The 23,246-nt window shown below is 42.4% G+C and overlaps 1 protein-coding gene across 2 annotated transcripts in view; it reads left to right on the top strand.

The window, feature by feature from the left end:
• The window catches only part of SCAMP4 (secretory carrier membrane protein 4), a 40,761-nt gene extending 25,658 nt beyond the window's left edge, over positions 1-15,103 (top strand). For both annotated transcript variants that reach the window (XM_073599721.1, XM_073599711.1), the window contains exons 4-7: positions 958-1,114; positions 7,441-7,542; positions 8,612-8,729; positions 10,589-15,103. In XM_073599721.1, coding sequence (XP_073455822.1) covers positions 958-1,114; positions 7,441-7,542; positions 8,612-8,729; positions 10,589-10,765 — 554 coding nt within the window. In that variant the 3' untranslated portion in view covers positions 10,766-15,103. The remainder of the gene's footprint in view (positions 1-957; positions 1,115-7,440; positions 7,543-8,611; positions 8,730-10,588) is intronic.
• Positions 15,104-23,246: the final 8,143 nt, after the last annotated feature.

The following is a 23,246-nucleotide window of genomic DNA, read 5'->3' as shown; positions in this document are numbered from 1 at the left end:
GGGGTTACAAGCACAGATCCCCCTGACAGCTGCAGGACGGAAAGGAGGAGAATTGTCTGTCAGAAAAGCTATACAGGGAGATTGGTGCTTGTAACTGCCCCCACTGCCGCACTGATCATCTGTGAGGCTGCCTGATTCGCCTTCCCTGCTACACTGAGGACACCGGGTGTACCAGCCTCCTGCCAGGTATCGGGTCAAGCATGATACTCGTGCAAATGTTCGGTATTGGCACCGATACTAGTATCAGTATCGGTGCAACCCTAATGCGGGTTTCACTGCATCCAATCCAATGGAGCCGGTTCACACAGCTCCGGGGGGGCCGCAGATCCGCATTGGAAAAGGGTCCTGTGTGTCTTTGGCTCGGTTTCAGGTACAAATTCAGGCAAAAATTCAGCCCTGAATCGGTAAACGGGGATGCACCAGAGACCCCCTGCTGTGACCCGTGGCCGCATCAGTGTGAACCCAGTCTTACTCTGCAAGTGCAGTTGCTCCAGACCTTAGTAAATGAGCAGAAGCACTGCTAACTTCCATCATCCAATCATGTCAAAGCAAAAATGCTATGTTTTTTTTGTTTTTGTTTTTTTTTTTCTTCTCTTTTTTTTCTTGCACGTGATTGGGTATTCTTTGCAAAGTGCACAGACTATTTGCCTTTAGTAAAACAACCCCTTTGTGTGGAAGCAGTGGTCTATCCGCAGAGGTTCAACACGCAGCCAAAGCTGCCCATTCAGCAGGGGGAATGGGGTTTGCTGGTTGCAGCAATATAAACAGGGGTGTAATTTGCAACATGTTTTGATAGCCATGTGTTACTATTTAGGTGTAAGATGCAAGCATCCATCTAGGGTTCACTATTGTTACAGTGCATTATGTTCCATTAATAACAGAATACACATAATTAAAACACCCAAGTATAACAAATATTATGCTTTCTGATTAACACAGTTCTCCTGTTTTCCACAGTTTATTGCCTGTCCCTTACAGTAAACTTGGTCGCTTGCCTTGCTTGGTGGATTGCAGGAGGTTCTGGGGTGAATTTTGGATTATCTTTGCTATGGCTGGTCATGTTCAGTCCTTGTGGTTATGTATGTTGGTTTCGTCCAGCATACAAAGCTTTCAGGTAAGCCCTGTCTCTGACTTTTTGGGGAATACTGAGGGGTGTAGGATATGGCATCCTAGTCTCATCTCACAAAAGCATAATGCATACTGTGTTTTTATTACTGTGAATAATTTGCTTTTGTTTATGAGCAAAAATTGATATATAAAGTAGAACTAAAGGCAAAACTTTTTTTTTTCATTGCAGATAAAGTAAGGGAGGGTAAAAACCCCTGTCAGTTTTTTTGCCATCTGTATCCCACTGGGGGGATTTTTCTTCTTTTCCTGTCCCTGGAAGTGAAATTGCCCCCCAAAGTGAGGCAATCCTGGTGTTTCACCAGGGTCACCAGAACTAATGTCCCCATTGGAAGATTTCCCCTTTTTTACTGTTGTGGTGTCAATCCAAAAATTTGGATTTTCCTTTACTCTCACATTCGATGATAATGGTAAACATGACAAATAGAGTCGGTGAAACTCTCAGATGGGGGCGCAGACAACAGGTGCCCTAATCCCTCTGCAATCTATCCAAACTAAAAGAAAAGTTGAGCAAAGACATTGTTGCACTGATCAGGTTGATATACTGAACCTATGTTATTTGCCAATGTTTTAGACATTTTTTCTGTCAAAGTCAGTTCACAATTAATTTCAGTTTGTGAAATTGCAATCAAATTACACACTATGGCATATGACACCAGTTAGGCTCCACTCTATTTATCCCTCAGTTTCCCCATCTTGTTTTCGTGGCTGCCCGGACCATGGATTCTTTATCCAAATTTTTCAACCACTATGGCGACATGCTGCCACGAAATCTACACTAATAGCAGGATGCCCCATATCACTCTAACAATACAAATGTGCCTTTTTTTTTTTTTTTTTTTTTTTTTTATACCTGACATTCCCACCCCTTGTGAAGGATTGCCACACACACTTTTTGTTTCCATTCATTGGGTAACAGCATTAAACTGGCATGCCTCCTCTGTCTCCTGGTTGCAGGTGTTAGCCAGAATGGAAATGATCAAACTCTCAGAACGTATTCACCACACGTTGTATGATGCTTTTCATCCCTATAACAAGAAATGGGATAACTGGGACACCCCCTTTTTTGTAGTACATGGTAGTTTCCTTTATAATGCTATACTTGATTGATGCTCTACCTGATATAGTGGAGCCTTGTTGATTCCACTCTGTGCTTTTGTCTATCACCCAGACTATATCTCCTTTACCCTATATTTGTTACCACCTATTAACAAGCCAATTGTAACCAGTTTTCATATACCGTTCTATTTTATATAATATTTCTGTGTACTTAATATATCTTTTATATTGTCGGTTGGTACTTTTATAGTATCTTGATTGTAACATGATCTTCCAAATAAAACGTTTGTAATATTAAAAAAAAGTCAGTTCACAAACAATTTTGCATGGGTTATCTCTCCATACATGCTGCTAGAATAAAGCGTTTGTTACCCCAACATTTCATATTCCTGATATGTGCCTGTTGTACCATGTACTTGTATGAGACTTTTGTTCTCTTGGTATTGCTTACTTTGTGTGAAATCCCTGGTGTTCCTGCCAGTCCTTCTGGCTTCCTATTAAAAACTGCTTACTAAGCAGGAGAGCACAGCATGGTCAGTTCTCTAGCTATGCTGGGAACTCTGCCTGCTCTCCTCCAATGATCAGACTTGTTCTGACACGCCCCTCCTGCACAGCCTTTCACTGGGAAGATCAGTGTACTGCTGCTTCTCTTCCTCCCCCCAGCTCTTATTCAGCTGAGAACAGAGGGAATGTGATCACTTTTAACCACTTCAATACAGGGCACTTAGACATCTTCCCGCCCAGACCAATTTTCAGCTTTCAGCGCTGTCGCAATTTGAATGACAATTGCGCGGTCATACAACACTGTACCCAAACAAATTTTTTATCATTTTGTTCCCACAAATAGAGCTTTCTTTTGGTGGTATTTGATCACCTCTGTGTTTTTTTTATTTTTTGCACAACAAATAAAAAAAGACTGAAAATTTTGGAAAAAAAAAAAGTTTTTCTTTGTTTCTGTTAAAATTTTTTGTAACTAAGTATGTTTTCTTCTTCAATGACGGGCACTGATATGGCAGCACTGACGGGCACTGATATGGCGGCACTGACGGGCACTGATATGGCGGCACTGACGGGCACCGATGAGGTGGCACTGACGGACACTGATGATGGGCACTCATGGGTGGCACTGATGGGCACTGGTATGTGGCACTGATGGGCACTGGTATGTGGCACTGATGGGAACTCATAGGCAGCACTGATGGGTACTTATGGGTGGCATTGATAGGTGGCACGGATGGGCACTGATAGGTTGGCACTGACAGGTGGCACCGATGGACACTGGGTGGCACTGATGACACTGATTGTTGGCACTGATGCCCCTAAAGGTGGCATTGCTGGGCATCACTGCAGTATACTGGTGCCATCAGTGCCCATTTGTGGGCACTGATTGGCACAGATTGGGCACATGTGGATGGCCATGGGGTACAAACCTGGCCATCCACATGTTGCCCCTCTCCCTGGTGGTCCTAGTGGTGATCCCTGGTGGTCCAGTGTGGTGATCTGAGGGGGGGCTGCGCTGATAAACAATCAGCGCAGACCCCCCCTGTCAGGAGAGCCGCCGATCGGCTCTCCTCTACTCGCGTCTTGTCAGATGCGAGTGAGGAAAAGCCGATCAGTGGCTCTTCCTATTGACATCGTGATCAGCCGTGATTGGACGCGGCTGATCCGCCGGAGGCTCTTTACCAAGATCGGTGGAGCGGTGTGTCAGACTGACTCATATGACGCCCAGTCAGGATAACTGAACCACCGCCCGGCCGTCATCTGCTATGGGCCGGGCGGGAAGTGGTTAAAAAAGAGGAAAAAAGGTATTAATAATTTTTTTTTAAATCTATACACAAACGTTCTGCCTTTCATTTCTATTTCAAACTGAATAAGTTGTTTTACAAGGTGATCGTTTACAACCACTTTAAGGTTGATTATAAGTGTGACGTATGGGGAATATGTGAAGTACTTATTGTGGAGAGCAGGGAAAGGGATCATATAAAATAAGCAACATTTATGATATTCAAACCCAAGCAAGACATGTAATATATTGTACTTGGTCCTTATATGAAATGATTGCATAAGTTTTCATGAGTCAAGCTTAGATGATTTTCAGCAAGTACAGCAAATATCTGTTGATCTTCCCAGAAATGCAGTGTTTTTACCACTTCCTGTTTGCAAAACCGAAAGAATAAATAATGTTTATTCCTTCTGTAAGCTACTAACCCTAACGCACCCTTGTAATGGAAAGTGCATAAACAGGAATTGACCTACTAACCATTGGTCATGTTAAAGCGTAACTAACCCAAAACCAAACATTTATTTTATTGCATCTTTCCAATTCTTAGATGTTGTGGCTGCATTTGTTTTCTTTTTCGATATTTATTTATTTCTTTTTTTTTCTTTCTTTTATTTTCATCTGGTGATCCAGCCAGTAAGCCTGTTGTTTTTCTACAGAACAAGCTGTGCTGCAGATGTAGCAGCTAGAAAGTAGAGACAAACCATTTAACACTGACAGGGGTGCTTACAAAGATCACTTTTTTTCTTTTTAAATGTAAAACCTTTATCCTGAAAGTAAAACTATTTTTTATTGTAGCGTGATGAACCGCTCGGGGTGGCGATTGCATCTTCACCCCCCCCCGCGCTAGAAGATAGGGTGTTGGTTCAGTTTACATTAGGGGTGCAACGGATCAAAAAACTCACGGTTCGGATCGTTCGTCGGATCAGGAGTCACGGTTCGGATCATTTTCGGATCAACAAAAAAAAATCTCCCCCACTGTAATAATATCCACAATTTCCCCCACTGTAATAATATCCACAATCTGCCCCACTGTAATAATATCCACAATCTGCCCCACTGTAATAATATCCACAATCTCCCCCACTGTAATAATATCCACAATCTCCCCCACTGTAATAATATCCACAATCTGCCCCACTGTAATAATATCCTCATACTAACCCACACTTTTGAGTGGAACTCCGCTTTAAGTTTATGCAAAGAGTCAATATTTGCAGTGTTGACCCTTCTTTTTCAAGACCTCTGCAATTCGCCCCGGCATGCTGTCAATCAACATCTGGGCCTCATCCTGGCTGATGGCAGTCTATTCTTGCATAATCAATGCTTGGAGTTTGTCAGAATTTGTGGGGGGTTTTTTGTTCACCCGTCTCCTGAGGATTGACCACAAGTTCTCAATGGGATTAAGGTCTGGGGAGTTTCCTGACCATGGTCCCAAAATGTTGAGGTTTTGTTCCCCAATCCACTTGTGAGTGAGCCCACTCCCTTGGCTGAGAAGCAACCCCACACATGAATGGTCTCAGGATGCTTTACTATTGGCATGACACAGGACTGATGGTAGTGCTCACCTTTTCTTCTCCGGACAAGGTTTTTTCTGTATGCACCAAACTATTGGAAAGGGGATTCATCAGAGATCATGACCTCACTGTGCGTGCAGATGTACTCACACCTGCCTGCTGCCATTCCTGAGCAAGCTCTGCACTGGTGGGGCCCCGATCCAGCAGCTGAATCAACTGAAGGAGATGGTCCTGGCGCTTGCTGGACTTTCTTGGGTGTCCTGAAGCCTTCTTCACAAATGCAGTGGAAATGTTTTTTTATGAGATTAAGTATATTTTAAAGACTTTGCAATTCATTTGATCACTCTCCATAACATTCTGGAGTATATGCAAATTGCCATCATAAAAACTGAGGCAGCAGACTTTGTGAAAATTAACATTTGTGTCATTCTCAAAACTTTTGGCCATGGCTATACATGAGGTGTGTTACTGGCCAGATCACCAGGTGAAAATAGAGGTACGTAGCCTAAAATAAAAATAATGCAGCTACCCCATCTAATGATTGGTAATCTACAAGAACGTGGTCTATGAGTTTAAATTGGGCTGTGAAAAGGCCAGTGGGTTTGACAAATCAAAAAATGTTTTTTAAACGAGAAAACTATTAAGAGTTCGGAAATGTTCTTGAGCAAGCATAGGTCTACTTTTTTTCATTGTTGGATGTTTTCTTCAAAAAATCCAATTTGTTTGAAGGGACTGTATAGTGGTTCTGTTTCCTTCCTTGTTCATTAAAATAATGCTAAAGTTTTTTTCTTTTTTGCCTTAAAACAAAGTTTTTATTCATACCTGCTCTGTGCAACAATTTTTGCACCTCCTTATCTCCTCTTTGTTGGTCCGTGTGACAGACCTAGCCGGGACAGAGGCTGTTGGAGAGGACTGAATGCAAGCCTGTTGCCTTTTGATTATGGGCCCTAGCATTTGGGGGAATGGTGCTCTCTGTGAGCTGTATGCCTGGGGACCCTGGGGTTGGTGTTACTTTGGATTCAGCTCCATGTCCCCCCAAAACACACAGACTCTGGGAACCCTTTATATGCCATATTAGAATGATAAGACTGAATTATACTGTTGGGACACATCCTGTGAGGAGATGCTGGTGTCATCAACTCCAACTACCTGTGTTTATGTTAATTGAATGAGCTGATCACATTGTCCTCTATACAATGTAGGAGACGGGATGACTCCTATTGGAGCTGCTGCTATTGTGAGAAGGTGTCCTGTGATAATTAACGCAGTCTGGGCAATAGGTCATGTCTCAGTCACCTAGGCTGTATAAAGGATTAGTTAATTAGCTCATGTTAATTATGTTAATTAGGTTACGTTTGTATTGTTAGAGTAATATTTTCTCCTGTATATAAGACTGTATTCTGGTTCTGAATAAAGTGAGTTCATGTTAGCAACAAGCAAGTGTCGCCTTGTTTTGTGCTCAGAGAGGTTGGAATATCTGATATCTGTATACAGACTGGGAGGAAGTGGTATACGACGGAAGCACTCAAGCGGAGTGTGGGACGTTCCGTGACAGTCCGCCACTGGAGCTGTTCGCACCTCCTTTGCTCCAGATTCCCCCTCTGCAATCGCAGTTCTAAGGGTGCACCTCAGTGTCTCCTGTGAGACCTGGAAGAGAGAGGAGCAGTGCTGCAGATGGGACAGTGCTGAATAGGCGAGAGGAGGTCAGGTAAGTGTTTAGGGATGCCCCTGAACTTGTCACACAAACAAAAGGTGGGCTGCAGGGTGGGAAGTTAGAAAAGCGGCCATGTGTCTCAAAAGGTCAATTTTTAGTGAGGAATGGATATCTTGGATTTGTTAGACTGTAGAAGAATAAAGTATATGCAAATATGTTGTCTTATTTTAGTAGGTCAGTTCTTTCAAGTAATTTATCTTCATTCATTAACAGGAAATTCTTAATATGTATTTGATTCTCCTCAGGTCTGACAGCTCATTCAACTTCATGACTTTCTTTTTCATATGCGGGGTGCAGTTTGTCCTGTCTGTTGTTCAGGCCATCGGTATTTCCGGATGGGGTGCTTGGTGAGAATCTCAACATATAACTAATCCATGTGGCAAATTTTCTAGTTGTTAAACTTCAATAAGGGTGCCTTCACATTGCCCTGCTACGTTTGGCCACAGCGTGGGTGCAGCGCAGTGTACCCGACGGTTTTGGTGCAGGTTAGCTGCGCTTTGCTATGGACTTCTATTATGTCCCATGGTTTCGGTGCATTTTCTGAAAGTGCACCACAATTCTTTCATGCAAGTCATATGTCACAAAGTATAAAACTGACATTATGATCTAATTACCAGCAGATATAAGAATCTTGTTTACCTGACCTATGTTTATTCATATACAGTACTTTCTTTATTTTATCTGACAGGTTTTAATGTAACTCATTTAATGGATTGCAGATGCTATTTTAAAGTCAAAGGAATGCATTCCATGGCATTTCTTAGCTCACTACTACATTTTTTAGGTGCTGCTTGTATTGCTTGCACCTGCAGGCTATAAAAAATCTAATTAAAAGCTACTCCCTGTTTTTTCATGATACAGTGGGTATATAGAACAAAAATCACCCTCCTTTTTAAAATCAATATTTTTTTGCTTTGCAGCCTGAAATGAAGACAGACACTGTTTTTGTTTTATCCAGCTGTATTTACTAGTGCAACTTCTAACATCCAAGTGAAAGATAGATATAATACCAACATCTCAGAAAAAACAAAAACAAATTCGAAAACAGAATCACTGAGTTGGAAAAAGGATCACCTTCCTTATGTCAGTTTTTTGCAGGACCAGATTGTGCTTTAATTACAGCCTTTTAGTCTGTTGGGATATGTCTCTACTACGTTTCACATCTAGACTTTGTTGGTGTTTTATATCTTTCACTTGGATGCTATACTTGAATGTTATAAGTTGTACTAGTAAATACAGCTGGATGAAACAAAAACTGTGACTGTATTAATTTCAGGCTGTAAAGCAACAAAATGTGATTATTTAAATGGAGTGATTCTTTTCTATGCCCACTGTATATTCTATAGCTTATGGGAGGAATTTTTATGTACTTATTATTACTTATACTTATTATTTTAATTTTTTTTAACTTTGAAGTGGCTGGCTGGCTGCAGTGACATTTTTCAGCTACAATGTAGGGGCTGCCATCGTGATGCTTTTCCCAGCTGTGATGTTTACCGTCAGTGCGATTGCAACTGCTCTAGCATTGGTCAAGGTAGGCAAATAGATATTATAATATTTAATATTTAAAGTGTTCTGTGTCAGTGTTGGAAACTTAAAGGCTAAACATTTTTTTTAGTTTTGTATAGAGTGGGGAGGGATTAGAACACTTGTTAGTTTTTATTGCTATCTGTGTCCCCATTAGGGAGATTCACCCTCTTGATTTGTCTTGTTTACCATTATCATTGGAAATGAAATTAAAAGACAAACCCAAACTTTGGGTTATCCCCAAAAAGTAATAGAGGGGAAGTTTTCCAAAGGGGACACTAGTTCTGGTGACCTGGGGGTCCCCAAGGAATTCTATTAATTTGCTGGGATTTCCTCTCACTTCCTGTTTGGCTATGGGGCAGGAAGTGAAGGGAAATCTTTGCAATGGAACACAGATGGCAAAAACTATTCTGACAGGGGTTATAACCCTCCCTTGCTCTATCCAAAATGCAAAAAAAGGTTTTGCATATAGTTCTATTTTAAAAGCTATGTCCACCTTTTTGATAAGAACTAATAAATCCACATATATTTGTGGATGTGCATTTATTTTTTTCCTGCAGGAGCCTGCAACACATTACACTAATGATCAGTAGGTCTCGGGTGCAGTGTCAGGCTCCTGCACTCTCCTTCCAGCTTTGTGGTCGTACCTCTTTGTGGGCTTTCAGTTACAAAGCTGGAGGAAGGGTCAATGGCCTACAAGGGTCCTCATCAGCACCCTTGCAGTCCATTGAAAGCTCCCAGCCCGTCTCCTGTGGTGGCGGACAGTAGTTTTCTCATTCACAGATCCCTGTGAATGAATGACACGACTGTGCGGACAGAGCCCTGAACAGCTGTGCCTTTTTTAAAAATGTGACAGCGGGTGTTGGGAGAGGATCCTTGCTTACTGTCACAGTGGAAGGGGATGAGCAGGGCATTAGCTAGAATTTTTCATGTTACGCCCAAAATACATTTTATAACCTGTTCCAAGGGTGAACTTATCCTTTAAATAATTTCAATTACCCTGTTTAAAAAAAAACAGACAAACTGAACAAAAAGAGATCAGCACTTTGATTTTGCAACTGGGAGTGTCTAACTGGTAGTACACAACAGTTTGCATTAGGGATTTCCAATGTTTGTGTCACAACAGGACCCGTGATTAGGTATTTGTACAACAGCTTGAGGCAAGATAGGGGTTTTAGTTTACGTAATGTTTAATTCCTTCGATTAAAGCAGAGTTCCACCCAAAAATTGAAGCCCCGCTTTAAGTGCTGGTGACCCTCTGACATGCCACATTTGGCATGTCATTTTTTTGAGGGGGGAGCGGGTACCCAGTTTTTACAGGCACCCATCTCCCACTTCCTTCCCTTCCGCCGCCAGAAGGAAGATCACTTCTCCCGCCTCCCTCCCTGCAATCCAATCTTCTGGGACACGTCACAGGTCCCAGAAGATTGCCCGGCCATAGATAGCGCGCAGCTTGTTAATGCGCAGTGCGCCCTCAGTTAGAATGCCGGAGGAGAGGAGAACAGAGGCTTCGTGCACCCGCATCGCTGGACCGTGGGACAGGTGAGTGTCTGATTATTAAAAGTCAGCAGCTACACTTTTTTTTGTAGCTGCTGACTTTTAAATGGGTGGATCTACGCTTTAAAACTTATACCACTCACTTTCACTTTCATTTCCCCAGCCTATATTATTATGAGGAAGTTTCCACCATCAGTTCATAGGTAACACATGACAAACAGAGCAGGAGAAGAACGGGACAATTGTAAAATGTATTCATGTAGGGATTCATGGTGCCAACTAAAGGACACAAAGTAAGATACTTGAAAAATGATGGTCTTCTCTGTAAATGTTTTCAACCATTTACCTGTAATGCTTTTTTTCTTAAAGGTGCACAGACTGTACAGAAGTGCTGGTTGCAGTTTCCAGAAAGCCCAAGATGAGTGGGTCTCTGGGACCTGGAAGAGTCCACCTACCCATGAGGAACAGTACTCCAATTTTACTGGGCCCAGTCTACCCCAGTACCCTACAGTGCCAAATTATCCTGCAGAACGACAGTGGCCATAAACATTAGCAGACTTTTATAGCTTCTGGGTTTCTATTGGAGAGTTCTATGAAACCTACAAGTTTCATGTGAAGATACCACATACAGCATCTGGCTCCTATAGACTGGTTATTCTATAATCTAGTCTAATTAGCCAGACTTATTATAATTGTTAATATGAATATTGCACCCTTAGCCAAAAATAAAATTAAGACTGAAGTGATGTGTTGATAAAACTGATCAAGTTGCAGAGGTTTAAACATGTACTAAAGGGTCTGACCTGGTCTTTTAGACTCGGTTCACACGTATGCAGATTGCTTTTGATCAATTTTCTGCAGTGCTTTTTGCTTTGCGCTTTGCATTTTTGCACACGCAATTTTACGGCGATTTGGTCGTAAATTGCTGTTTGCATTTTTTACGGGTTTTTTTGGTCAATTTGTTGTTGGGCAGATTAAAAAAACAACATTGCGGCAAAAACGCACTACATGCTTTTCTGCAGCATCTCCATATATGTCTATTAAACCAAAAAAGCAAAAGCACTGTTTTGCTTTTCAAAAAGTCCCTGACCCTTTCCAAAAACGCAGCTGCTGAAAAAAAGCATATATATAAACGTGTTCCAAACCATTGTAAGTGAACTGTAGTGCTTTCTGCAAAAAACGCATAGGTGTGAAGCAGGCTTTAATATGCCTTAGAGATGTGAAATGGAAATTCAAACAGAGTTACTATTTACAAGTTGATTTAATTTCTCAAGCTTTTTTAGACAATGTACACCTCTAACATGTTATGTTATTAATTTTTAAGGCCCAGTTCACACTGGATGCAGTGCAGGGACCACATGCGGTTTGAACAGGAATCACATTGCATTCCCATTCAAATCACGGGGAATTCTGCAGCAGTGCAATTTGAGCCATTCATTCTGTATAGCTCTAATCACACCACATCCGCACCTAAATCACGCAGAAATATTTTTATTTTTTTTGCCGCACCCTAATTGGATCGCATGGGTGTTCACATCTATGTGATCTTATTATGCGAATCACACTGCGCTTTGCAAACAGATTTTGGGGTGTCGTTAATATAAAATACACACCCTCAGCGATTTACATGCACGGGGTGAGGTTTTTGATTCGGTGCGGAAACCGCACAGAATTTGCTGCAAAGTCCGCACTGCATCAGTGTGAACTGGGCCTAAGCCTTTTTAATCTCCAGAAAATCTTTTAGCCCTGGTTTCACACTAATGCGTTTCCCGCACCGCATTGCAATCACACGGCGTCCATGCGATCCACTGTGGTTGTCAATGTTAGCTTAACGACATGCCAAAACAGATTGCAGAACGCAGTGCGATTGCTTGAATCGGATCGCATGGGTGTAAACATCCATGTGATCCGATTCAAGTACGGATAAAAAAAAAGACTCCTGCACCGCTTTGGTGCGGATGCGATATGATAAATCAAATCACATCGCACAGGCATCGCATGTAATGTGCACAGGAATCCGGTGTGATTCCTGTGTGAATCACATGCAGTGTCCAGCAACGCACAAGTGTATACCCAGGCTGAAATGTTCAAAACGTTGGTTCCTTACAGCTGAATTTCAGGCAAACTGCTTAATATATTATTAAAATACATACATGGGAGCTGTTTTACCTGCAAAGGATTTCTGACCATTCAGTTTGAGTTTATACTCAACCCATCCAGAGAGCAGATCCAGGTTAGTGACCTGACTTTTTTTTTCTACTGCATTTAAGCAATACAGCTCGCTACCCTTATCTTGCGATTAAAAAGTAAAGGCACAGCAATAAATTATTATTTTATAAGAGTGTCCTTGCTAGCTCAGGTGCACTATAGCACACCTGATTGGCTGCTGCTACCATATATATATATATATATATATATATATATATATATATATATATATATATATATATATATATATATATATATATATATATACCATTATACCATATACCATTATATATAAATTATTTTTTTTTTTTTTTTTTTTTTTATCTACCTGAAGTTCAGCTTTAATGCCAAAATATATGCATTAACCAAAAAGAATTTATAAGCTTTACAACTCTTTTTCAGTAGTATTCATCTGGCATACTTATTTGCATTTTGAAAATTTTAATGTATATGCACCTAATGTATTTATAATGTAATTTAATTATATGTATTGGATATAGACCTCATATTAGTGATCTAGGATTATATATCTATTATGATATTATTATGTATGATGCATTATGAAAATCAAATCTTACAGAAGTGCCTTACAGCAAGAAAACAATTTTGTACATAGTAAATCTTTTTCTGTTTTGTATACATTTCACATTCTCACAATGATTTGAATTTTTTTTCTGAGGTTTATTTATAAAGTGATGATTTGGCTGTAGATGGTTTAATTTGTTTTATATATGTATATCAACCTCTCTGTTTATCATGGTGAGCAATGCACAAAGACACAACAATGAGAAATTCAAAATTTCTAAACAAACATTTTTATCAAAACACTAGAGGGGGAATCTTCTGATTGTCACACCTTTTCCAATCACAACTGTCTTAAGAGGGGATTCCCCCCTCCCTTTTTTTTTTTTTTTTTTAAGAGAGAGATTTCTTAATTTTACTTCGCTCTTTAGGACAGAAAGTTAGGGGAATTGTCCCCAACAGGACAACGCCAAAAAAACAACCTGGCAGTGAGTTTAAATATTCTATACTCTATACAAAAGTTTAAAAAATATATATATTTTAGATTCACTTTAAGCCAAATGCACAACAGATAATTGAAATTTACATGACTCTTTTTACCATGTGTATAATGTGTTGCCAAAATTTGTATGGTTTGCTTCACATTAGCTTTAAATTGGTACATTTTTTTTAAAGCCTGTCTTTGATAGTTTACTAAAAGTGGACCAAAGAAAATTATAAGTGGATGTTATTTAACACAACATTGAACAGTCGGCTTCCAGGTTGCTGTGGCCAAAAGCCAACGTTTGTCCTTTGCTCCAGTTTAAGGGCCTGTTCACACTGAACCGGACACCTGCTGCACAATAAACTGCAGTAGTTTAGTGTCCAGCAGCTGTCTGTTCTGGCTGCTGTGAGCCAGCAGTAGGGGGCGGTGTACACATCACACAGCTCCTTTTTTTCCCCCAAATAAACTTTATTTGAAGTGCACAAAAATGACACTTTATTTATGTGACTGTACACATAATGTGTTGTGCTGCTGTACAGTGACATGGGATCATGTCTAGTGCACTGTGATAAAGTGCAGCACATCTCAGATCACTGCAGCACAGCTCCAGGCTATGTTTCAGTGTGAACGCTAGCAGTGGCTGGCGTTCTTCTAGTGCGGAAAAACACAAGTCACCACACTGGCGCATGTGTGAAATGGCTCCTAGAGTCCTTCCGCACTGAAAGCGCCCGGGCGTCGGCGGTAAAGCAGCGCTATTTTTAGCAGCGCTATTCGGCCACTAGCGGGGTGGTTTTAACCCCAGCTAGTGGCCGAAAAAGGGTTAAATCCGCTCACAAAACACCGCTGTAGCGGCACTTTGGCGGCAGTTCGGCGGCGCTGCCCATTGATTTCAATGGGCATGAGCGGTGTATTCACCGCTCCTACACAGCTGTAAAGAAGCTGCTGGCAGGACTTTTTGTGACGCCCTGCCAGCACAACGCCCCAGTGTGAAAGCACCTTTTACACTGGGTTTGCAGCTGAAGCTTTTTTTCAGGCGCTATGCAGGCACTATTTTTAGTGCTGTAGCGCCTGAAAAACACCTCCAGTGTGAAAGGAGTCTTAGTAAAGAGCCACAATGCTTTTGTCTCTGGCTAATGCTACAACATAAAAACTAAAATCATTACAATGAAGATCGGGTCCAGCAGCTGGAATGCACCCTACAGTGCCAAGAAGGATGTTGCAAATTTAAGATGTAAGAAGCATATCATTATCAATACTGTCTAATTCTACTCATGTTAAGGAAAAAACTGTCAATTATATAATTTGCCAAAATATTAAGATGCCCCTTTTCAGAAACTTCTTTTTTTTTTTTTTTTTTTCCTTTTTTACTCACTAGATGCTACAATAAGTCATTTAACTCCTACTAAAGTTTTGGACCAAAAGTTTTGGACTTTTGTAAAGTACCCTGCATTAGAGCTTTTCTGCAACCAGTGAAACTTTTTCTGTCTAATTTAATAATATCCGTTTACACAGAGTATTGCAAGGAGCTGTGGAGTGTCGGAAAAAGAATATGTACTGGAAATATAATAAATTCTAGCTCTAATCTAAAGCTGAATGTTTGTGGATTTATAAGGGTGATGAATTGTAACCGAAAAAAATATATATAATGAAAATAAAAGGCTACTACATGATGTTTTTGTTCTGTGCACACTCAGCGGCGCACCCAAAATATTAACGGAGAATCAGCAGTGTCTGAATCATTGCATTTTGTGGTGGAGGGAGGAAACAGCATGCTGTTTTAAATGTTTAAAAAATAATATAATATAATATCAAAAATAATATATAAATATGTTAGGCATGCTTTACTTTTAGGTAGAAATAAAGCAAACTCACCTGTGTGGTTGCAGCATTGATCTGATGCTGCATCTGTCCCCATAAGACCAAGAACTGAGTGATCAAACACTGCTGATTGCTTAATTCTTAGTCTTCAGTCTGTCACAGGTTCTTGCAGTGCTTCATGTTTGCTATCCCTTAGCAGGGTTAGAAGTGCTTTGAGTTTGCTAGATCTGGCTTCAGATTTGCTACACCTCAAATGTTGCTCTGGAGTCTAGGAAAATCCTCTGCCCCAAGCAGCTCTAGAAACCCCAGCTCCGGCTTCAGAGATGCTCCAAAACTACTTAGGAACACCTACATTTCCATTGGTGCTTCAGCAGGATTCTAGAGATCGCCATGTGAAAGTAAAGCTGGCTATGCAGGGGTCTGTTTTTTCAATCAGCCAGAGGGCTGACCAAGAAACTGGACAGATTGCCTCATCCACAAACACTCAAGGTGGATGAGGGAATCTTCCCTGCTGTGCTATTTTTTTTTTTTTTTTTTTTTTTTGACAGCGGGACTCATCTGCTGTCAGAATACACTGATTAGCGCTGTAGCAAGTGCTGATTGAGCAAAAATGTGCCGGCATTCCCATTTGGCAGAAGTCAATCATTAGAACGGCCATAGATGGATCGAAATTTGGCTGGTCCCTACTGAACTTAAAGGTTTGTCCTGGCACCTTATGGAACCTCTATCCTGTAACGAAGTTAGCACAGAATGATTTATTTTACTACAGGTTTACATTAAGGTTTCATGCACACAGCGTTTTTACAGCTGCTTTGACCAGCGTCAGACATTTTATTTTTTGCAGCAAGACGGTTTTCACAAGTCCTTTATTAAAAATCTTCCTCCATTCTTCTCTCTCCATTCTTCTCCCTCTGGTGTTTTCCCTACAGTCTTCTTCCTATGGTCTTCTCCGCCGCTGACCCTGTCCTCCCCTGATGCTGTCTTCCGTCATTGTGCCAGCTCTGCTCTCGGTTCTAATATAGCTCTGTGGCATTCGGGCGTGGCCATCCAGTGGCGTCACGGTGAGACCCACCCTTGTGACGTCACAAGGGGCGGGGTCTTGTGACGCCACCAGATGGCCATGCTCCATGGCTATACAAGAATGGTCAGAGCGGAGCTGGCACATTGATGGGAAACGGCATCGGAGGAGGACTGGGTTGGAGGCAGAGAAGGCAGCAGCAAAGAAGAACGGAGGAAGATTTTTAATACAGGACTTGTAAAAACCGTCTCTTGTTTTTATTTACACTACACTGCCCCAAAGCACCCACCCCCCCATGTTGAGGGCATGTGGCCTGGTATGGACCAGGAGAGGGAGGAGTGCTTGCTAGTCCCCCCGTCCCCCCCGTTTCCTGACCTGCTGGACTGCATGTTTGGATAAGGGTCTGGAATGGATTTTTTTTTTTTGGGGGGGGGGGGGGGGGACATAAGCCGTCCTTTTTTTATTTTTTTGGCATGAGGTTTCCACTAAAGATCCATACCAGACCAAAGGGGAGCCCCACGCCTTTTATTTATTTTAGCATGGGGTTTCCTTTCAACATTCATACCAGACTCAAAGGGCCTGGAATGGATCTTGGGGGGGGGGGGGGGGGGGGGGAGGGACCGCACACTGTTTCTTTTTTTTGTTAGTTTGTTTTGTTTTTTTATTTTTTTTTGGCATGGGGTTCTCCTTCAAGATCCTCAGATCACAAATCGGATCATGATGTGATGATCTGGATACGACTTCTATTTAACTCAATGGGCTGAAAGTCTGATCAGTTAAGATGGCTTTTTTTTGTTTAATTTTTATTAAGAAAGAGAAGAAGCATACAATATATGTTGAGGCAAATAACAACCAGTACACATACAGAATGGGTTGGAGTATATGTAACACAGTAGGACTAAACTGTCCAGATGAACGATATATATGGTATGTAAACCATGTCACTTACTCTGTAGTTGATTCTTGATACAGTATACTTCCTCAAAAATTATATTTGAATTAAAAGGAAGAGAGAATGAAAAAATGGAGAAGGAAAGAAAGAAAGGGAGGTAGGAGGGGGGGGGGGGGGTGTAAGTCTTCCTAGGCCCACAGTCCCTTACTCACTAGTATTGTCTATTAACATGTTACATGGGTTGAGACATAATGTTCGCGTACGCGGTAGTGTATTTGAAGGCAAACCAGCAGGACCATATTTTCTTTGCAAGATCTGATTTGTTTCTTAAGGAGAGGGTCATATCTTCCATGTAGTAAACATAGTCTACTTTCAGCAACCATTTAAGTAGTGTCGTAATGGTTGTTTTTTTCCAATGTAAAGGGATGAGTGCCTTTGCGGCATTAAGTAAGTGTGGTGTTATTGAATTTTTATAAGGTCCTGCTGGTTTACCTGTACAGTGAAATAAGACAAACCACGGATCATTAGGAACTTCCCAACCTTGAATTTCCTTGATCCAATATAAAATGGCCAGCCATAACGGGCGGATCAATGGACGGAACCACCAGATGTGGGCGTGTGTTGCCCTCTCACCACAACCCCTCCAACACAATGGGGATGTTTGTGGGAAGAACTTATGTAGCATCACAGGCGTATAATGCCACCTTGTCAATAGCTTGTAGTTTACTTCTGCCATTCTAGAAGCCCCAGAGGACATGTGTGCTAAGGTAAGAATGGTGGACTTTTGGGTTGACGATAACTTTTTTTTTGCAAGTCTTGTTCCCAGTTATGAATAACAGTGGGGACATTTGAAGAGGCCAACGCAATCAGAGCATGATAAAAGTAGGAAACAGGTTTCTCCATTAGTAGGTCTTCGGAGAAAGCAATTTCCAGGGGAGAGAGCTCCGAAAAGGATCTCAGGGGTTTCGGAAGGGAGTGTACAAAGGCTGCTAATTGTCTATGTCTCCAGTTATCCATAGTAGAGATGCTGGAATTGGGTAGTAGTGTAGACAGAGGTAGTATTCCTGTAGTATTGGTAACATGGTGTAGTAGAATTTGAGATCCAAGATTCCAGGCGTGGATCCCAGGATCAGAATTTCCAGATGGGAAGTAGTTATGACCGGTTAGAGGTAAAAGTGGAGAATTATATGGCCATTTGTGTATCTTACATAATGAGTCCCATGACATGAGGGAGGAGCGAGATAGCGGCGATGTGGCCTTGGACAAGCTTCTGTATTTTCCCGGTATCCATATTTGTGTGAAAAGATCTGTGCCGCTAAGTTCCATTTCCAAAGACACCCAGAGTTTGGAACCTTCCAATCAGAGATTCTATTCAACACAGTGGCCCTGAAGTATGTCTTAAAGTCAGGAAGTGCTAGGCCTCCATCCCTTTTGGATCTAATAATAAGGGACCTAGGAAGTCTGGGTCTTCTTCTATTCCAAACATATTTACCAATAACAGAGTTTAATATTTTAAAAAAGCCTATCGGTATACCATATGGCATCATCTGAAACAAAAATAACACCCTGGGTAGAATATTCATCTTTACAACTCCAATTCTTCCCAACCAGGAGTGGGCAATCTGGGACCATTTCTGAAGGTCTGATCTAATCGTATTCAGTAGGGGGATATAGTTCATACAGAATAATGAAGCCGGATTCGGAGTAAGAAAAATACCTAAGTATTTCATTTTCCTCCCCTACCGACTAAAAGGAAAGGCTTGTTTTAATTGGGTCACAGTAGAGTTGGGAGTAGATAGATTTAAAATTTCTGATTTTGTCATATAAATTTTGCAATTAGATACTGTTCTAAATTGTGAAAATTCCGACATGAGATTGGCCAGGGTTATCAGGAGCTGTTGTACATAAAACAGGATATCGTCTGCATATGCAGCGTACTTATGTTCTGATTCACCTACGACTATTCCATGAATATTTGGATTTTGTCTTATAATAGAAAAGAAGGGTTTTAGCGATAGGGCAAATAGAATCGGTGAAAGGGGGCAGCCTTAGAGCGTACAATTGTGTAGAGTAAAGGAGTCACTTAAGGTACCATTTATGCGTAATTGTGCTGTAGGATGGTTGTATAGCGCGGAGATTTGGGATAACAGAGATGACCCAATGCCTAGATAGGACAATGTGGCCATTAGGAACTCCCAGTCCACCCTATCAAACGCCTTCTCAGCATCAGTTGAAAGCAGAAGGGTGGGCTGGGAGACTCCACGAACATGTGACATTAGCAGAAGAGTACGAAGGGAGTTGTCCCTAGCTTCCCTACCTGGGATAAAGCCCGTTTGGTCCTTAGAAATCCATTGCGGAATCAGGGGAAGGAGTCTATTTGCAATGGTTTTAGCATATAATTTAGCGTCAATATTGAGTAACGAGATGGGGCGGTAGCTTCCACAGTTGGTGGGATCCTTACCGGGTTTGGGGATGACTGTAATATGTGCGTGGATTGTCTCGGGGCGGAGGCCACCACCTGTGGAGATCGTGTTAACGTAATCTGACAAATGAGGTAAAAGTGTGTCTGCAAATAAATGGTAATAAGCAACCGTAAATTCGTCAGGACCTGGTGCTTTGCCTTTAGCCATTGCTTTTAAGGCGATGCATAACTCCGAGGTGGTAACCTCCCCCTCCAGCAAGGCCAGTATATCAGGTGAAAGTCTAGGTAAGTTTGCACGTGTTAGATATTTCCCAATGAGTCGTTTCTTGTCTTCTCTATCCTTAATCGTGTGCTGGACATGATACAAGTGTTGATAAAACTCTTGGAATTCTTTGGCTATATTAGGGGTGTCATGCAACAAAGTGGATGAAGAATTTTTAATTTTTGCTATGAAAGAGGCGGACTTCTTTTGTTGCAGAGATCGGGCCAGCAAACGGCTCGGTCTGTTGCCCCTTTCGTAAAAACGTTGGGCCACTATGCGTGTCTTTTGCTTTTGTTCTAAGTGAAAGAGTGATTTCAATTCCTCTCTCTTTGCGGTCAAGGTGTGGAATATAGCTATCGACTGTCTTGCTTTATGTTGTTGTTCGAGTAATCTAATTTCGCTGAGCAATTTAGATTGTTGGAATACGCGTTTCCTTTTTTTCCTGGCTCCCAGTTCTATTAGTTTGCCCCATATATGGGCCTTATGGGCCTCCCACAATGTCCCTGCGGAGATGTCGGGATGGGAATTTTCTTTAAAGTATAGAGAGAGTTCTTTACCTATCATGTGTTTATCGATCTCATCAGCAATAAGTTCCTCATTAAGTTTCCAATTAGTAGATTTAAAGGGAAGGGACGGAATTTTAATAGTGATCATAGCATGATCAGAGATGGGGGAGGTTTCAATTGCAGACTTCACCAGTAAGGGTCCTTTCACACTGGGGCGGTTTGCAGGCGCTATTGCACTAAAAATAGCGCCTGCAAACCGACCCGAAAGTGCCGCTGCTTTCATTCCAGTGTGAAAGCCCCGAGGGCTTTCACACTGGAGCGATGCGCTGGCAGGACGGTAAAAAAAGTCCTGCTAGCAGCATCTTCGGAGCACTGAAGGAGCGGAGTGTATACCGCTCCTTCACCACTCCTGCCCATTGAAATCAATGGGACGGCGCGGCTATACCGCCGGCAAAGCGCCTCTGCAGAGGCGCTTTGCGGTGGCTTTTAACCATTTCTCGGCCGCTAGCGGGGGGTAAAACCGCCCCGCTAGCAGCCGCATACCGACGGTAAAGCGCCGCTTACAATAGCGGCACTTTACCGCAGACGCCTGCCCCAGTGTGAAAGGGCTCTTAGGGTAAATGATGGTGATCACTAAAAACAGATCAATTCTGGAGTAGGTCTGGTGGACCTGAGAGTAATGAGTAAAATCCCGTTCCCCTGGGTGCATAATCCTCCAGACATCTATTAATTGGGAATCATGCAAGTGTTTGCGAATGTATCTTAAATGAGTATGAGACATGCTAGAGCTCCCTCTGGAGGTGTCTATGACAGGTTCCAGAGGTGTGTTAAAATCACCGGCGAGAAGAATGCACCCATGGGAAAAATCCCTCAGTTTCTTTAGTGTAGAAGATATGAAGCCTGCCTGATCACGATTGGGGGAATATAGAGCTGCCAAGGTACAAGGCATGCCACCCAGGGTGCCTTTCAGAAACAAAAAAACGTCCTGATGGATCGCTTAACATGGAGTCTAGTGTAAACGCAAACCCTCTGCGGAACCCAATGGCCACGCCTTTTGCCTTATGTACATCAGAAAGGCTATAATACCACGTGGGGTACTGTTGTGAATTAAGTTTTACAGTTGTGGTATGTGTAAGGTGGGTCTCCTGCAGGAAAATCACATCTCCCCGCAGACGACCCAGCTCTCTATACAAACTATGTCTCTTTCCAGGAGCATGTAGCCCCCTTACATTAAGCGAAAGTAAGTTTACCGTAGCCATGGAGACCGTGAGAGGGGTTTCGTGGGCACCGATATCCTGTGGGGATGGACCTGAGGCAGAGGGAAAAGGAATAGGGTGAGGAGATAAAAGGAGACAGGGAAGAGAAGAAGGAAGATAGTAAGGGGAGAAGAGAAAAAATAGTAACACATAATGAGAAAAAAACACATCACCGTGGGCGGGGGTGACTACAAGTGCACGCATATCATTGCGGTGCAAAAACAGGATGCACATGAGGCTCAGCAGCACCACATCCACGCCCCATGAAGGGGCAGGAACATGAGGACGCAAAGCCACATGGCCCCTATTAAAGGGGGGATGATAGATCCTGGGCATCCAAACACAGACACCAAGAAAAGAGTGAGCAGCGTCTCGATGCCCTGGCGCCAACACCATGCGTTGGAAAGAATAAAAACAAATAAAAATAACCATAGTTATAAAAGAAAAAGTAAGACCGTACTAAGTAATCACCTATAAGATATTTTAAAACAACTAGCAAGATTACATAGCTAAAGACCCCAACCTGAACTCGGAGCGGTATGTGTCAAACGTAAGTAAATAAGGCTAGTAACTAATAGACACAAGTTCCCTGTTAACAAAACTAACTCAGGGCTAAACTAGGCCGAATGTACTCGCTAGTAAAGGATTTCTATTTCCGTCAGGAGATGGGAAGATGTTGTTTAGGACTGCAGGCCCGAGACTTAGGTTGGCTGTGGAAAAGATCTGGTTGCAGAGGTTCGGTGTTTGCGATCGACTTTCTGCCATTTTGGTTCAGAATTAGGAGGTAAAGGCGGAATTTGATCTTGCCAGCCAGGAAGCTGGGGGGCATATATTCATGTCCAAGCAGAACTTTTCCAGGTCCTCTGGGAATCAAAGTATGGCCGTTTTGCCATCCCTGCTGGCTATTAGGGCGGCTGGGAAACCCCATCTGTAGTTGATAGATACGTCCTTTAGTTTTTTCTGTGACAGAACGCAGGGCTCTGCGTCTCTCCAGAGTCTCCCTTGCCAGATCCGGATAGAAGGAGAGATTCGCACCGTCAAAGTCAAGTGAGGCGGCTTCCCTAGCCTTTTTCATGATAAATTCCTTTTCAGGATAGTGATGCACTCTGCATATAACATCCTGTGGGGTATCAGAAGAAAGATTGCGTGGGCGAAGAGCTCGGTGAGCACGATCTATTTGCAGGGGATGGTCTGCAGCACGGTCCAGGAGGCCGTTAAAGATACAGCGGATGGAGGGGAGTAGGTCATCGTCTCTTGTCGCCTCAGGGAGACCCCGAATCCTGATATTGTTAGGCCTGTTGCGATTTTCCTGATCCTCTATTTTATAGAGGGCCATTCTGTGTGCAACAGCAAGTTGGCAATTAGATGATTGTAAAGCCCTAATGGCGGTCGCGTGGCGATCTAGGCGCTGCTCAGTTTCCTCCACCCTCACCAGGACCTGGGAGAGGTCCGACCGCACTGCAGAAACCTCCTCCCTGATAACCCGCTCAAAGCCCAACAGCATGGATGCCAGATCTGTCTTAGTAGGTAGGTCACTCACCAGGGCAGTGACCCCCGAGCGTGTATGTGTGCTCACCTCCTCATCCGATCCGGCAGACGAAGCGGGAGAGCGGCGTCTGAGCTCAGGCCTGGTGCGGGA

The sequence above is a fragment of the Aquarana catesbeiana genome, linkage group LG01 (genome assembly GCF_042186555.1).
Source record: "Aquarana catesbeiana isolate 2022-GZ linkage group LG01, ASM4218655v1, whole genome shotgun sequence".
NCBI classification, from domain to species: Eukaryota; Metazoa; Chordata; class Amphibia; order Anura; family Ranidae; genus Aquarana; species Aquarana catesbeiana.
Note: the sequence above shows the minus strand (reverse complement) of the source record. Positions and strands in the feature narration are given on the sequence as shown.